Raw genomic sequence first — 15,387 nt, forward strand, 5'->3', positions numbered from 1 at the left:
AATTAAAAAAACAAACCAGCAACGATATACACCAGCAGAATTCAGGAGGCTCAGAATACCAGAAAGAGCAGGTGACACTACTGGAAGTGGAGCCTGAAACACTGTTCCTTCTTTCTACCACTATTGACTATATGCTTTCCCTGTCATACAGCAATCTCACTCCTACATATGTAGCCAGAAAAGAGAGAGACTTAGGAAGAATAAACATTTAAGAATTTATGCTTGACAATTTTCCACATTTGTTGAAATATTCTCGTATCGATTCACAAATTCAAATATACCTTGGCTGTCATCTCATCGCATCTGTTTGCCACAATTTATAAAACCAAGTTATGTGCAAGTTGGAATGTCTCACCTGAGATACTGACCCACCTAGAACTAGAGACGGAACATTAATGGACTGATGCTCTGAAACCCAGTGTACGGCTTCTGCCTCCATCCTCCTGTTTTGGTGCTGATTTGCCAACTGTCCTCTGCCCAAGGTCTCTGATAGACCTGGGAAACACATTTTGAGCAGATCACCACAGAGAGACACATGCTAGAGCCTTGAACCAGACTTTCGGAGGTATCAGACTTGGACTCACGCAGGGCTTCATTCCCACAGACCCGTCAGGTGCTGACCTCTCAGGGCACTTCCCAATCTAAACACGGCCAAAGGAGCAAAGCTGAGAAAGAACAACTCTCCTGACCTTCCTCCAACCAGCGGGCACTATCACATGACCAGATGGCGTCACATGACCAGAAATGTTGCTGGGGATGATTCCTCACTGTCTCATTTCTGGAAACGGTCCTTAAGTAGTATTCCCAATTAAGAAGAAGATCAAACAGAAATTTACAGAAGCCTCAAAACACAAAGGGAACAACTTCCTCCGTGATAATTTCCCAGTGACACAAAAACAACATAAACAACAAGGAAAGTCCTGCTTATTGGTCCCAACATTGGGGTCCAGGGTATAAAAGCCCCAGAACAGAAGGGCTCATCAGAATCTGAGAAACTCACCTCTGAACAGAAACTCACCCTCCACCCCTGACACCATGTGCTGCTCCCCTTGCTGCCAGCCCACCTGCTGTGAGTCCAGCTGTTGTGGGTCAGGCTGCTGCCAGCCCTGCTGCAGCCCCACCTGCTGCCAGACCACCTGCTGTAGGACCACCTGCTGCCGTCCCTGCTGCCGTCCCTGCTGTGTGAGCAGCTGCTGCCAGCCCTGCTGCCGTCCCTGCTGTGTGAGCAGCTGCTGTCAGCCCTGCTGCCGTCCCTGCTGTGTGAGCAGCTGCTGCCAGCCCTGCTGCCGCCCCACCTGCTGCCAGACCACCTGCTGTAGGACCACCTGCTGCCGTCCCTGCTGTGTGAGCAGCTGCTGCCAGCCCAGCTGCTGTGGGTCCAGCTGCTGTCAGCCTTGCTGCCGCCCTTGTTGTGTGAGCAGCTGCTGCCAGCCTTGTTGTGTGAGCAGCTGCTGCCAGCCCTGCTGCCGCCCCAGCTGCTGCCAGACCACCTGCTGCAGGACCACCTGCTGTCGCCCTTGCTGTGTGTCCAGCTGCTGCCAGCCTTGTTCCTGCTGATAACCTCACCGAAGAACAACCACTGCACACAACTCCTTCTGTTAACTGACTTGCCATTTTGGAAACAAATTCACTTCCAAGACTTCGTTGAAAACTAGCTTCTCTGCCACAATTTCTGTGACTCATCTGCCTGATAGAAGCCTCTGAATCGGCTTGCTGAGAGCAGAGGACTCCCCACTTCTCTTCGTCCCGTGTATGTGGTCATGTGCCAGCTTCGTGCATCCTCAGTACGGAGTTACGGTCTGGCTTTGACTCTGAAGTCAGGATCTTTACCGTTTCTCACAATGTAACTTAGAAAAACAAATCTTTGTAACTGTTCCATAGGTTTTCTGCAACTGTTGATAATCTTCACAATCATTTTTCTTTTTCAAGGTACTCATGATTCTCGTATCCTGCTGTCTTCTTTTCATGATCACCTTGCATCGGTTCCCTAGATGCAGGAGTCTTATCTATATTTCTCAGTAAATCCTGTACCGTCATGCATCCCTGTTGTGTTGTTTCATTGTACAGCATTCCCGATGTAAGCGTTCATGCACATGTTGCGTGGCTCATGCGTTACGCGTTCTGAGCCTCATACAGTCTCCCACAAATAATCTTCTCCATTCTTCCTACGAGAACATTTCACGGGGTAATGTCACACAGCTGACGGACAGACTCACACCCAAGGCTGTGTCTTCTGTTCCTGCTCAATGGCACTTACATTCCTATCTCAAAACAGTTAGAAGAACCCTGCGGCTGAAAACCAGCAAGATGTTCATTTGAGGGCTGGCCCCGTGGCTCAGGCGGTTAGAGCTCCATGTTTCTAACTCTGAAGGCTGCCGGTTCCATTCCCACATGGGCCAGTGGGCTCTCAACCTCAAGGTTGCCAGTTGAACTCCTCCAAGTCCCACAAGGGATGGTGGGCTGCGCCCCCTGCAACTAAGATTGAACACGGCACCTTGAGCTGAGCTGCCGCTGAGCTCCCGGATGGCTCAGTTGGTTGGAGCATGTCCTCTCAACCACAAGGTTGCCAGTTTGATTCCTCGACTCCTGCAAGGGGTGGTGGGCTGTGCCCCCTGCAACTAGAAATGGCAACTGGACCTTGAGCTGAGCTGTGCCCTCCACAGCTAAGACTGAAAGGACAACTTGACTTGGAAAAAAAAAGTCCTGGAAGTACACACTGTTCCCCAATAAAGTCCATTCCCCTTCCCCAATAAAATCTTAAAAAAAAAAAAAAAAAAAAAAAAAAAAAAGATGTTCATTTGTGTTTCTTCTTTAACAATGGAAGTGATATTCTCTTGTATGTGTAAGCAGGTAACGCCTGTTTACAATGTTCCCCCAAAGTCCGTGTCCCACACCTCAGCACCTTCAGCGACATGTTAGGGCAGCAGGGACTGCGTTGTGGAGTTCTCGTGGGTACAGGATCCTCTCCTGTCTCAGGCGCTGTCCAGCCACTCATGCTTGCTTTCATCTGCGTCCTAGATTTGTGAGCATCCAGTGTGTCCTCACAAGGAAGAGCCTCCGCGAAAGAGATCTGTTCTCTGCTATCATGCAAATCAAGTTCTTGTGCGGCCTCCTTCTCCTGAGTACCTATTGACTAGACTACAAAGGGATTAAGTAATTTCCTGCAAAACATTCTATGTTCCCCAACTTTGAGGCAGTTTGTCACTCTGATCAAAATAGTATTAAGAAAATTTAGTAAGAACTGAAAAACTCTGCATGGGTATGTATGACTTTGGTAATCCATAATATCTCAACCTTCCAAGGAAACAGAACAATCTCCTGTGTTTTTGTGAGTCCACTATGAAGCATTTGAGAGAAATAAAAATTTGTGTTTCAGGGGAAATCGGAAGAATGTGAGAAAGAAGAAAAGTGGAAGAGCTTGTGCATTCATAGTGGTCACGGTAAACAGCAGGCTGGTGATTTGGGTCCAGAACTAACAGTGCTGCCCAGGCATTCATTGAGGTAAGGCTTGATACAGGCTTTGAGAGAAATAGAAGAGTTTGGGACTGGAGTCACCTCCTTGGAAGTGGTAGCGGTACCTCTGATGAACTAACGCACCACCTCCTGAGACCGTGTATCTGGGATGCGCTAAGAGGTCGCCAAGACCAACTCTGCTGACTACTGTTCCTTGCTGGGTGACTAACAAATGTGCTTGGGGTGGCCTACTATTTGTTAGGTATTCACTAAATGCTTTATGTACATATCTTTCACTCTTGAAGAAATGTTCAAGGCTGGCATGAATGTTCCCATGTTAGAGATGGGAAGTAAGTAATGTCATACTAAGGCAGTAAAGTAATGTCACAGTGTGGTTTCTCCCAGAAGTTACTTTGAAGGAAAGATTCAAGTGAATGTAGTTTATCTGGAGCATGCAGGTCGCACTGGTTGGAGAGTGTGGAGGTGATACAGGAAAGAGACACTGTTAAGCCAGTATCACAATGGACAGCTGAAGCGTATACCTACGGGAACATATTAGAAACGCTGTAAAACACACCCTTTAGGATTACCCTCATTGAGCAGGGAGGAAGCTGAGTCCGTATAAAGCAACCCTCCGGACGCACTGGTTGAGTGTTTTACTCAGTGTGACAGCACAGGTACCATGACTTTCTGCTGTTGCAAGAAAAGAGCCCTTAGGCATAAAGATGCAGATCTGGCTGCTAGAAATTGGCCTGAACACACTAGGATTCAACATATGTGGATGGGGTGTTCAAAACCTCATTTACCTCCTATGATGTTCTCCACTCAAATCCATTATTGGGTTCTTCAGTGTGGTGGACAAACACAGCTGCTAGAAGAAGAGGAAAGAAAGGGAGGAAGAGGAAAGGAAGAAGAACAAGAAAGTGGCCGCAGAGGAGGAGGGAGGAGAGGAGCAAGAAGAGGAGGGAAGCAGGGAAGGAGAGAGGAAGGAAGAAAAAGGAAGAAAGGAAGGAAAGAAAGAAAAAGAAAAAGAGTCTCAGGGTACTGCTTCTGCCTCTACCCCCCTGCGTCAGTTCTGCTGTGCTAAATATGGAAGAGATTGTGCTAAACATCCTCTACCCAGGTGCCCGTGACAGAACTGGGCCACACAGGTGGGGCAGGTTCCCCCAGAGAGATCCCTGTAGAGGTCGAGAGTCAGTCAGGCTTTTGTGGGGAAACAGACTTGGACTCAGCATGGATTCAGCTGTCACCGTGAACATATCAGCACCATGCCCGTCACCACGGGGACACTTCCCATCTAAGCCAGCTGGAGAAATGAAACTGGGGAGGACACGTGCACTGACCCTCATGAGGCATCAGGGACCATCTCATACGACCAGAGTGTGAGCAAAGGAGAACATTGCAGAGGACGTGAGCACCTTCCTTTTATCTGAAAACGTTTCTATGAATTATTCTCAATTACAAAACACATTAAATACTTGTTTTCTGAAGATTCATAGCACTTAGGGACCAGCTTCCTAACTCCCCCAATGAATACGGAAAACAATATAAAAAACAACAGGGAAAGTCCTGCTTATTGGTCCAGACTTTGGGAGGTACCATGTATAAAAGTCCCAGAACAGAAGGAATCATCAGGTTCTGAAAAGCTCACCACTGAACAGGAGTCCAGGTTCCATCCCTGGTACCATGACTCGTGCTGCTCCCCTTGCCGCCAGCCCACCTGCTGTGGATCCAGCTGTTGTGTGTCCAGCTGCTGCCAGCCTTCCTGCTAAGGATCCTTCCACCAGGGAATCTTGTGACACAGACTAACCTGACAAACAGCCTGTCCCCTCTTGAGTTACTGCCACAAGCTCCATCCCCAGGCTTTACCAAAATCCAGCATGCAGCCACCATCTTTCTGTCAGTCATATGCTTATTTAAAAGGTTCTGTGAGTAAGTGTGGTAAGATGCAGTCCACTTCTGTCTGAGTTTGTTCGTCTTTACTTGCGCCTGATGTCTGTGATAGCTGCAGGTCTCAGGTCTCCTTGGCCTACAGGCATTGTGTCTGCTTTGCAAGCATGATCACCGCTTTCCCTCTAAGTAACCTAAAGCACAAATCATTATGTAGGCTTCTTAGGTTTCTTCCATATGTACTAGTTTTTTATAGTCATTTTTTTTCTAATGCACTCATTATTCTTCTGTCTTATTTCACTCTTTCTATGATCCCTTTGCATTGTCTTCCCAGCTGTGGGAAGCTTCTCTGGTTCCTTCCCTATAAAGTCTTTGCTATCTTCCAGCCTATGCTGTAAGTTTGCTTTTTGTACAGCATTTACTTTCAAGGCCTTACACTCCTATTTCATTTCACAAGGATTATCTATTCTGAGCCTGACAGTGACCCCTAAATGAGCAGAGCCAAGATGATCACCTCCCTCTTACAGATGAATAAAGGTCACTTGGCTAGTTATGGACAGAGTTTGGTCAAGGGCTAGGGTCTCTGATTCTAGCTCTGAGATCTTACATTTACAGCTTACTACAAGCACAAAGAAAACAGAGGTCTGAATACTGGGGAGATGTGGGCTTTCGTTGTCTGTGTACCTTTGAAAGTAAACCTTTCCATATGCAGATCATTTTTCTCTTACACGTGAGTTCTTCCACCTAGTCCCAAAACCTCAAGTCAGCCCTCCAGTTAACAGTGTGACCACGCATGTGTAGCCCAGTAGGTTGGCTTTAAGAGCCACCCTCCATGTTTAAGATCCGTTGTATTCCTGGTGCTGTGCTAGCACATAAGCCAGAGGCTTAGCTAAAGACACCTGTTCTTTGATGACAGGGGTTGGCATTCTGGGATGGTCTCTTTCATTGCACCACATAGAGTGTGGAGTATAAAAAAGGGATCGAGTAAAACACATGCCCTCGGCCGTATTTCATGTAACCCTAAATTTTCAGTCCATTTTTTTCTCTTAACCAGAACATTGTCACGGAAATGAAGTATGGACACGGTCCTGGGAATCTGAGCTAAGCACATCATGAAAGCTTTACCTTTGAGCCATTCCACAGACTCTACAAAACACCATTCTGAGTTTTGTGAGCTCAGAAGCTGAAGCACGCATCAAGCCCAGACGTACCTGGTATTCTCTGAGGAGACTGCCTAGTTCATAACAGGGGAAGAAGATAAGTTGAGGTAGTAATATTTGTTGATTTTATTTAGATATTGGTCTAAATCAGTGTTCCTCAGCCTTGGCATTATTGACATTTTGGGCCAGATACTGCTTTGTTGATGGGGTAGACGTGCCCTGTCATGACCGTCAAGGGATGTTTAGCAGCATCCTGGCTTCCACCCACTAGATGCCAGTAGCACCCCTTCCTACTTGTGTCATACAGAACCAAGATAGGTGCGGAAAATGGATAAATGTTAAAAACACAAGAATAAAATCAATAGAGGAATTGTCTAAATGTATAGAATTGGATAATAAAATGTGACATCAAAACTCATGGGATGCAGACCAAGCAATGTTTTGAGGATAATTTATATGTTTCTCTCTTTATATTAGGAGAGAAGAAAATCTCAAAATTAATGAATTAAATGCTTCACTTAAGAAATTAGGTGAAAAGTATAGCATTGGCCCCAACATAGAAGAAAATGAATACTTAAAAAAAAAGGTGGAAATTAATAAAACAGAAAACAAAGAAGAAGTAGTGATTTCAACAAAGCCAAAAGTTTTGTCTTTAAAGAAGTGAACAAAATAGGTAAAACTCTGGGAAGTTTGATCAGCTAAAATGATACAAGACAAAATTCAATAATATCATGAAATAAAAGTTGGGTATGAAATATGGATAAAACAGATTTTTAAATTATATTAATTATTTGTTGCTGTAACTATTTATTACTAAAGAACAGGTATTTACTATTTTTCATGAGCTGACTGCCCAGTTCTTTTGTCCCACACAATATACACAGAGGTGAAGGATTGGTCTCCAGAACAAGGAAACAACTCCCACAAACCAGTAATCATGAACAACTCAATAGAAAATTGGGTAAAAGATATGGTTAGGAATTTTACATTAGAGGAAACATATAGCCCATACACATGTGAAAAAATACTCAAAATGGGAAGTAATGAAGAAAATACAAATCAAAACCTCAACAAGAGTCCAACTTACACCACCATGTTGAAAAACAATTTAAAAGTCTGACAATATTAATAATTTAGGTAAGATGTGAATCCACAGAATCTCTTGCATGTTGGAAGCGGGTGGAGGGTGGTATAAATTTGTACAGCCATGTTGGGAAACAAACTGGAATTTTCTCCTAAATGATAGACCTGTCAATGATAGACGTGACAATAATCTTACTCCGCCAGCTTTGTTCACAACCAAACATCCTGTTAATTATTGTGAGGCTTCTCAGTGGAGTGGAGCCTGCTTCACTTTGATTTTTTTTTTCTTCCTTATTTCCTGTAGATCAGTGTACCAGCTGCTGCTCTGCTGCCTCTCTCTGGCAATAAAATCACGATCTCAGCCTTGGAAAAGTGTTCCCCTTTTCCCTCTAAGAATCTTAAAAAGCAGATTCTTCGGACTGTTCTCTTAAGTCTCTGCAACTCTCTTAAGATGTGTGCTAACCAGTCAGGGAAATGCTTTCTTGACTGGAGCTGCGTTCTACAGAGCAGGAAGATAATTGCCACATCTAGAGGAAAAGGAATGTGACTCCCTGGCAAAGGGCAGTGAAATAGAGAGCAGAGCTAATATGGGTAGAGAAGTGCTCAGAAATGCCATTCTGATTGTACAGACACAGATGCTTCTGATGGAGAAAAAGTTCAGGGCACCTAGAATGAGTATAACCTGAAATGTGGAGAAACTCTTTAAAAGAGCTACCCAAGGATGGAGTGGACCTGGATGTAGGAATTTTTTATTACTGGACATCCAAGCATTGGAACTGACGACCAGAGGCAGGAAGTGTGTCAGGATTCCTTCCATGCCTGAGAGTCTTTGAGATCCCTAAACACTCTGCCTGGCCCCATCATTATTTAATTGATTGCTTACTGACATGTTATCATTCTCTGAAGTTCATAAGCATCCAAATACACAATGCTTTAAAGAAAACATACACATTGCCATAATAGGCATTCCCTTGAAGAGGAAAAAAGAAAAGCTGTCTTCCAAAAGGCATTCGGGGCGGAATTCACAGCCTCCATTAAGTTATCAAGGATCTGCCCTGAGCTTGGCAGACTCTGGACCTGATTTTGTTCACACACCGAGGGTGAAGCCTCTTCTTGGAGCAGACTCACCATGAGTTAGCCAAGCCCATAAAACGAGGACGCCTACTTACGAACTTCCTTACAGGAGAATTAACTCTAACAGGAACTTCTCAGCGACCACATGAGCAAGGAAACAGTACAGGAAGTTAAAGACACTAAATGGCATTGGATGCATTTATTTCACAGTAGTTCTCGCCCGTGGAACTTGACAGCAGTCCTGCAACTAAGTCTCCCTCTCCCCCAAGCAGTGCGTGGCTGGGCAGTGCCAGCATTTCTTTCAGTGCTGTCTTAACTCTGACTTTCTGTGACACCAACACCCTCAGCTAAGTTGCACATTGCTTATGTCTTCAATCAGATCTGAATCAATTCCTCAGACTTTGAAGATATCCTTCTTTTTAAGGTGACTTCACATGATTTGGTTTTGGCCCTTTTTAATGTATAGTCCGAGTGTTGGGTGGTATCTTCCTGGAGCCCCCACTTGTCGTGCATCCTCCCTTGTATGACTGTACGTGAACATCCATGAGGAAATTTGCATTTTAGTTCATCTCTACCATAACTGTATTTTGGGATGACTGGATTTATTTACCTTTCTCTTCTCTTCCCCCCAGCCCCCCCAAAAAAAGAATCCTCAGTGATGTAGTGTCATGAGAATGTTGCATGGACTCTTATTTTTTGGTTGTTGTTTTTGTTCACACTCATCATATTCCTTCCCTCCCTCCCATGAGTTATATTTTTCTTATGATTTGGATCAAACATGAATGTCAATCTCTAGGTTAGGCACTTCAGTGAATGTAATACTGTTAGGGAAAGAATAGGGGTTCATGTCGGAAAACCAGTCTTGGTCTTCGTTTTGTCCATTCAAACTGGAGAAAGCTCAGCTCTTTCATCACTGGAAAGCTTCTTGGAATGTCTCCCATAGTTCGTGGTTCAGAAATTGCACCTTGGGATTTTTCTTATGTATATGCTTGAAACAAGAAAGAATGTTAGATTCCAAGCCCAAACTCTGAAATAGATTTCATTTAACTAAGGAGAGAGAACTTTTAGAAATGACAACAAAAGAAGCAATTTCAAAGTCAAATTAGTCACAAAAGAAATAGGAATCTTACAGGCTCTGAACTAACTTATGTAGAAAATACAGGATTCAGAATCAGAAATAAGATGGTTAGTAAAGTTACATACCGTGTTTCCCCGAAAATAAGACCTAGCCGAATCATAAGCTCTAATGTGTCTTTTGGAGCAAAAATTAATATAAGACCCGGTCTTATATTAATATAAGACCCGGTATAATATAATATAATATAATATAATATAATATAATATAATATAATATAATACCGGGTCTTATATTAATTTTTGCTCCAAAAGACGCATTAGAGCTGATGTCCAGCGAGGTCTTATTTTCAAGAAAACACAGTAGGTTTCAAGTGTACAATTCTGTAATACATCATCTATACACTACATTGTGTGTTCACCACCCAGAGTCAGTTCTTCTGTCACCGTATATTTGATCCCATTTACCCTCACCATTGTTATCCCAATGAACTTTAATTTTAAAGAAAGCTAACAATTGTCACCCCAATAAATTTAAAAAATTTAAATTTAAATTTAAATTTAAAAAAAGCTAAAAAAAATAGAAATATAATTATAATGATTCCCACTTCGATAAACAAATATAGACATTATTCAAGGAAAATGAAGGGTAATCTGCAGATAGAGAAATTTAGACAGCTTGAGGCAGAGACACTGGATAGTCTTTTCTGCAGATACTCAAAGCATCTGGAGTTTGCTAGGAAAGAAGCTCTATGGCTAACTTGAACTCAAATTAAAGAACCATATACTTGATGTTAAATCTAAACCTGAAGAACTCTTTCTTCCATACGATGACAGTAAGGACATCAGTATGACTGGCGTAGGGACGTGAACTTAACAGGCGTGCAAAGGCAGGAGCAGAGAATATCAACACAGGAACCAGAAAACCATTTGAAGAATGACACAAGTGTTCCCTATTGGAGGACAGATGCCACCTCACTAAATAGGGACCTAATCATTCAAATCCCAGCAAATCTCCTAGTAGGGCTGCGATATCTAACTTAAAGAATAGTACTTAATTACATCATCAGGCAGACATGACCGGGAGAAATATGGGCTATACTCATAAGAAAAGGATGACTACTCCATGTCCTGGGCTGCTTGGAAAATAGCTAGATCTTGAGTTAACCTCTGATCATGTTCCTTTTAAAGGAATATTGAATAACTGGAAAGTGCTTTGAAGAGAGCAATACTCCTGAGAGTGGAATTGGAATTCAAATCACATAATGAAGAATGGAGGTATCTGGTAGTAATTATCCAAGAGAAAAGAAAACCTTTGTGGGAAGGAAATGCCCCAATGTCTCAAAATATGGGAATATCTGTCTGCAGAAGGTTGAGTAGATGTATCTTGTGTGGTCTTATAGGGTCAAGAAACAAGACCAGTCATGGGAGCTGTAGATAGTAATTTTGGCAAAAATAAGTGCAAACTCTTCTCTGGAGCTATCCAGAGAAGCAGTGTTTCCTGTGGAGGTGGAGTGGCTCCTTCTCTGGAGATGGTCAAGCATAGGCTCAAATAAAAATAATAAGGATGTCACAGAATGAGGATGCAAATAAATTGGGTCATTTGACCAACTGATTTGCAAGACATAAGTGTAAGTAAAGATTTGCAAGACATAAGTGTAAATAGAGATTTAATTATGAGCATGTTCGGGCTCGGCAGAACATTGTTTATAATGGGAGGTTCAGATGTTTTATGGACAAGTCCTAGCAAACCTAAAATCAGCCAATAAATGCTCTCTTATTTAAACTGTTGCCAAGCATAGGAAAGATACAAGGCTTCCTAACACACCTTTTACACCTAATGTGTTTAAAATGTGCAGCTTGCATGTTGGCAGATGGCCAGTGACAGCATTTGCCAGTACAACAGAGAAATCCATAATTGGAACAATAAAAAGAATAGGATAGACTTAGGTGGGTCGAAAAACTATTGCAAAGTATGTCAAGAATTCTGGTATCAATAAGCGAATTACTTAAGGAAAGATAACTCCTTAAACGTATAATGTAAGGAACGTTGCTGGAAATTCTGTTCAGGCCTGAGGTAAGATGCATCCCACTTCCCAAAGCCTCATCCTTCCTCTAACATGACTGAAATGTCCATGTAAGACGTAGGAGCGAGAATTTTAATAGGGTACCCATCAAAATGTCACTTCTGGAAGACATTTCATCCATGGAAATTCTTTTGTGATACCAAAGTCCCTCTTTCCCTTTCCTTCTCTTTTTAATTTTCTTTTTGGACTTTAGACTTCAGTTGTAATTAATTGAGTCAATTATATTCCTTAGGTGACACATCATTTTTGGTCCTTGAAAGTTCCCTCTCTTATATTTTTTATTTTTTTTATTTATGTACTTACGTATGAATTGATTTAATTCCTGTTTTCCTTCTGTCCCATTCTCCTCTTACAGGAAGCTGTTTTTATTTCGTTTAATGCACATTCTCCAGCAAAGAGCCTGCAGACTTCATCTGCAAGGTATAGTTATAGGTATAGATATAGATACACACACATATACATACAAACACATTCTGTTTGCTCTGTTTCTCTGGAGAACCAGACAAATACAAGGTCAGACAATTAAGTTCCCAAACTCATCCTAGAAAAAGTGCTACATACCTCATTGCTGAATATCACTATGGTCACCTTTGAAGGACTCCCCTTAGGAAGCTATACACCAACACCAGTGCCTAGTCCACCCTTCAAAGCAATTTTGGAACTCTTTCTGGAATAGCCATCAGAGCTGTCGTTGTATGACACTTGATGTCCTGAATGTCATCAAAATGTCTTCCTTTCAATATTTCCTTTATCTTCGGGTAAAGAAAGAGTCATTGGGGACCAGATCAGGTGAGTAGGGAGGGTATTCTAATACAGTTATTTGTTTACTGGCTAAAAACTCCCTCACAGACAGTGCCATAGACCAGTGAGCTGGTGCGTTGTCGTGATGCAAGAGCCATGAATTGTTGGCGAAAAGTTCAGGTCGTCTAACTTTTTCACGCAGCCTTTTCAGCACTTCCAAATAGTAAACTTGGTTAACTGTGCATTTGGTACAAATTCATAATGAGTAATCCCTCTGATATCAAAAAAGGGTTAGCAACATTGTTGCAACAAGTTCACAAACTTAATTGTCCGATCTTCGTATAATACCTCATGGAAGGAATCACCACTTGTTACCCACCTGTTCTCCTAGTAGTGGACAACAGACTTCCTTTAAAGCTTTGTCATCACAGAAATGCCACCGTAAACATCTTCATATGTGTCCCCCTATTAACCTGTGTGAGAATTGTTGGGGTTTCAGACCTACATCATTTTACAGACCCAGAGACCCTTGATACAGGGGGATTCCAGAGCCTCTTGAAGAAGGGCTGTGCAACATTGCTACAAGTACACACTGTCAATCTTCCACCAACCCAGTCATTTTTGAAATGTTTAGATTCGGTAGTTACACACTAGAAATATAGAACTTGATCAGAAGTCCCTTAGACTAATTGCTTTTAAAACTGTTTCCTAAAAAGTCAAAAACATAGTAAACAAACAACTGCCAAATTTTCCTAAAGAGTTTTTAATTTTATTTCAATTGGCCATTAGGTGAATTGATCATTTAAACCAGTTTTAAGTGGATTAATCCTGAAGTATTTTCCATGGCTGAAAGCTCATGTTTGTTTTAACCTATGGCTTCCTTGGACCATTTGTGCCTTTGATTTCTTAAGTCTATTCACTGTGGGGAAACTGAGGCCACTCAACTCAGAAGAATTCTTGGTGGCATAAAAGTTGGAAGCCAGCTTGAGCACCTATAATCCTAGACACGAGCTGCTCTTGCAGACAAATGCAGACCCAAGGTCCTCATGTTCAAATGTGACCTGAAGGAAATCTACGAAGGGGTGTATTGAAAGGAAGGAAAACACTCATCATGCTTAACCAGTCACATTTTAATTAGCAGTTGCCAGCAAAGGAGTCTTTTTAAAGACTGGGCAGCATGAAAAGAAAAACTGGGAAGAAGGCTTTGCTAAAGTGAAATGAATGGACATCAGGAAATGCAAGCTATCGTGTGGATCATGCTGAGAGGTTCTCCTCAGTTAAGAAGCATCTCCCAGTGGCCCGACAGGTTTCCTCGTCAGCACCCGGACAGCATATGGGGCCAGGCTCAGTAATGTTAGCAGGCACACAGCATCTGTGCTTGGCCAGAGGCATGTCCCCAGGCGGCTCTGCACTTGCAGACACCGCAGATCTCAGAGGAGGTGTGACAAGTGCTCCATCCACCACATGTTGCCTTACAGAATCTGGACAACTGGTGCGCAGCTGGGTTGGCAGGAAGTCGGCAAGTAGGTGCTGACTTTGCAGAGCTGCGGGGGCGTGGCTCGCAAGCAGTCAGAGCCACCACCGGACGATCTGCCTAAACCTGTCACACAGCAGGCTGGTTGGTAGGAAGGGGATTTGCAGCCACTTTGGTTGCAGGAAGTGGGTCCGCCACAAGTTGGTTGGCCAGAAAGCACGGTGCCACAGGAAGCTGGTTTGCAAGGGTTCTTTACAGAACAAGAGGGCTGGCAGTTAGCCACTGGTTGGCAGGTGAAGGACATGGAAGAAGCTGGTTGGCAGTGCAGTGCCTGGCAAGGGGAGGACACACAGCAAGTAGGATTGCAAGAGCTGAATGCACAAGTTGGCGGCTGGCAGGGAACAGGCACGTGGGGAAATGATTGGCAAGTCTTGAAAATGTAGCAGATGGGTTGGTAATAAGTTGATTTACAGGGCTGGTCTTCACCACTAATGGGTTGACATGACCCTGCTTGGCAGCGAGTTGACTGGCACGGCCTAGCTGCACAGACGGTTGGTGGGCAAGATGTTTCAAGACAGGAAGTTACCTCAGAGCAGGATGGCTGGCAGGACCTAGTATCACAGCAGACTGATTGGCCACAAGCTGCCTGGCACGGTCTGGACACGAACACAGGTTCCCAGCGGGAGCTTTGTTGACAGTGGCTGGCATCACAGCACTTTGCCTGACCACCAGTGGATTCCAAGCAGGAGGGCTGGCAAGAGCTAACCAGACAAGGAGACTGACCGGTGCCCGATTCATAGCAGGCTATACAGGAGCAAGTGGGTTGACAAACAAAACCCATGCAGGAAGTTGCTGGAAGGCAGGTAGATTGGCAAGGAGCAGGTTCACAGCCATGGGGGCCACTGCCGGCTGACTGACAGTTTTCTTGGCATGTGACAAGTTGCCACATTCTACTCCGCCAGGAATTAGGCAAACAGACACCATTTCGGAAGTTGCCACCATTTGGGCATATGGAGATGGCGGGCACAGCTGGAATGGCTATGGCGTTTCCAGGACAACAGCTGTCCACCATGGTGCTGGTGCTACCTTTGCTGGAAAGTTGCAAACTCGGTACCCCTGAGTTTGAAAGACAACTAATGCACAGGGGCTTTTATAGTCCTTCACTGGGGGTGTTAGCATGACAGAGAGCATCTTTCCTTGTTATTGTTTCTACTCATTTGCATACAAACATCTGATTAGCAGGCTTCAGGAGCCTGGAAGACGTTGTCCCCACTTTTAAAACTCATCTGTTGAGTTGGGAGTTTCCTTTGCTAAGTTTGGGTTCCTTGATGCATCTCCTGCTCTGGGATGA

General features: G+C 43.6%; 1 protein-coding gene and 1 long non-coding RNA gene across 2 annotated transcripts in view; one reads left to right on the top strand and one right to left on the bottom strand.

The window, feature by feature from the left end:
* LOC141568817 (uncharacterized) overlaps nt 1-15,387 on the top strand; it is a 323,632-nt gene that overhangs the window by 306,282 nt on the left and 1,963 nt on the right. Inside the window, exon 5 of the long non-coding RNA XR_012492030.2 lies at nt 3,377-3,501. This is a non-coding gene — a long non-coding RNA (uncharacterized LOC141568817). The remainder of the gene's footprint in view (nt 1-3,376; nt 3,502-15,387) is intronic.
* Nucleotides 14,035-15,380, bottom strand: KRTAP29-1 (keratin associated like protein 29-1). The gene has a single exon (XM_019747742.3). The coding sequence runs from the start codon at nt 15,106-15,108 to the stop codon at nt 14,035-14,037; it is 1,074 nt and encodes a 357-aa protein (XP_019603301.3). The 5' UTR covers nt 15,109-15,380.

This window comes from Rhinolophus sinicus, chromosome 12, assembly GCF_057876585.1.
Source record: "Rhinolophus sinicus isolate RSI-liver-muscle chromosome 12, RSI-T2T, whole genome shotgun sequence".
In the NCBI taxonomy this organism is placed as follows: domain Eukaryota; kingdom Metazoa; phylum Chordata; class Mammalia; order Chiroptera; family Rhinolophidae; genus Rhinolophus; species Rhinolophus sinicus.

Bases quoted from the DNA above. Each gene is read 5' to 3' on its own strand.
- KRTAP29-1 (XM_019747742.3), bottom strand. From the start codon at position 15,108: ATGGTGGACAGCTGTTGTCCTGGAAACGCCATAGCCATTCCAGCTGTG.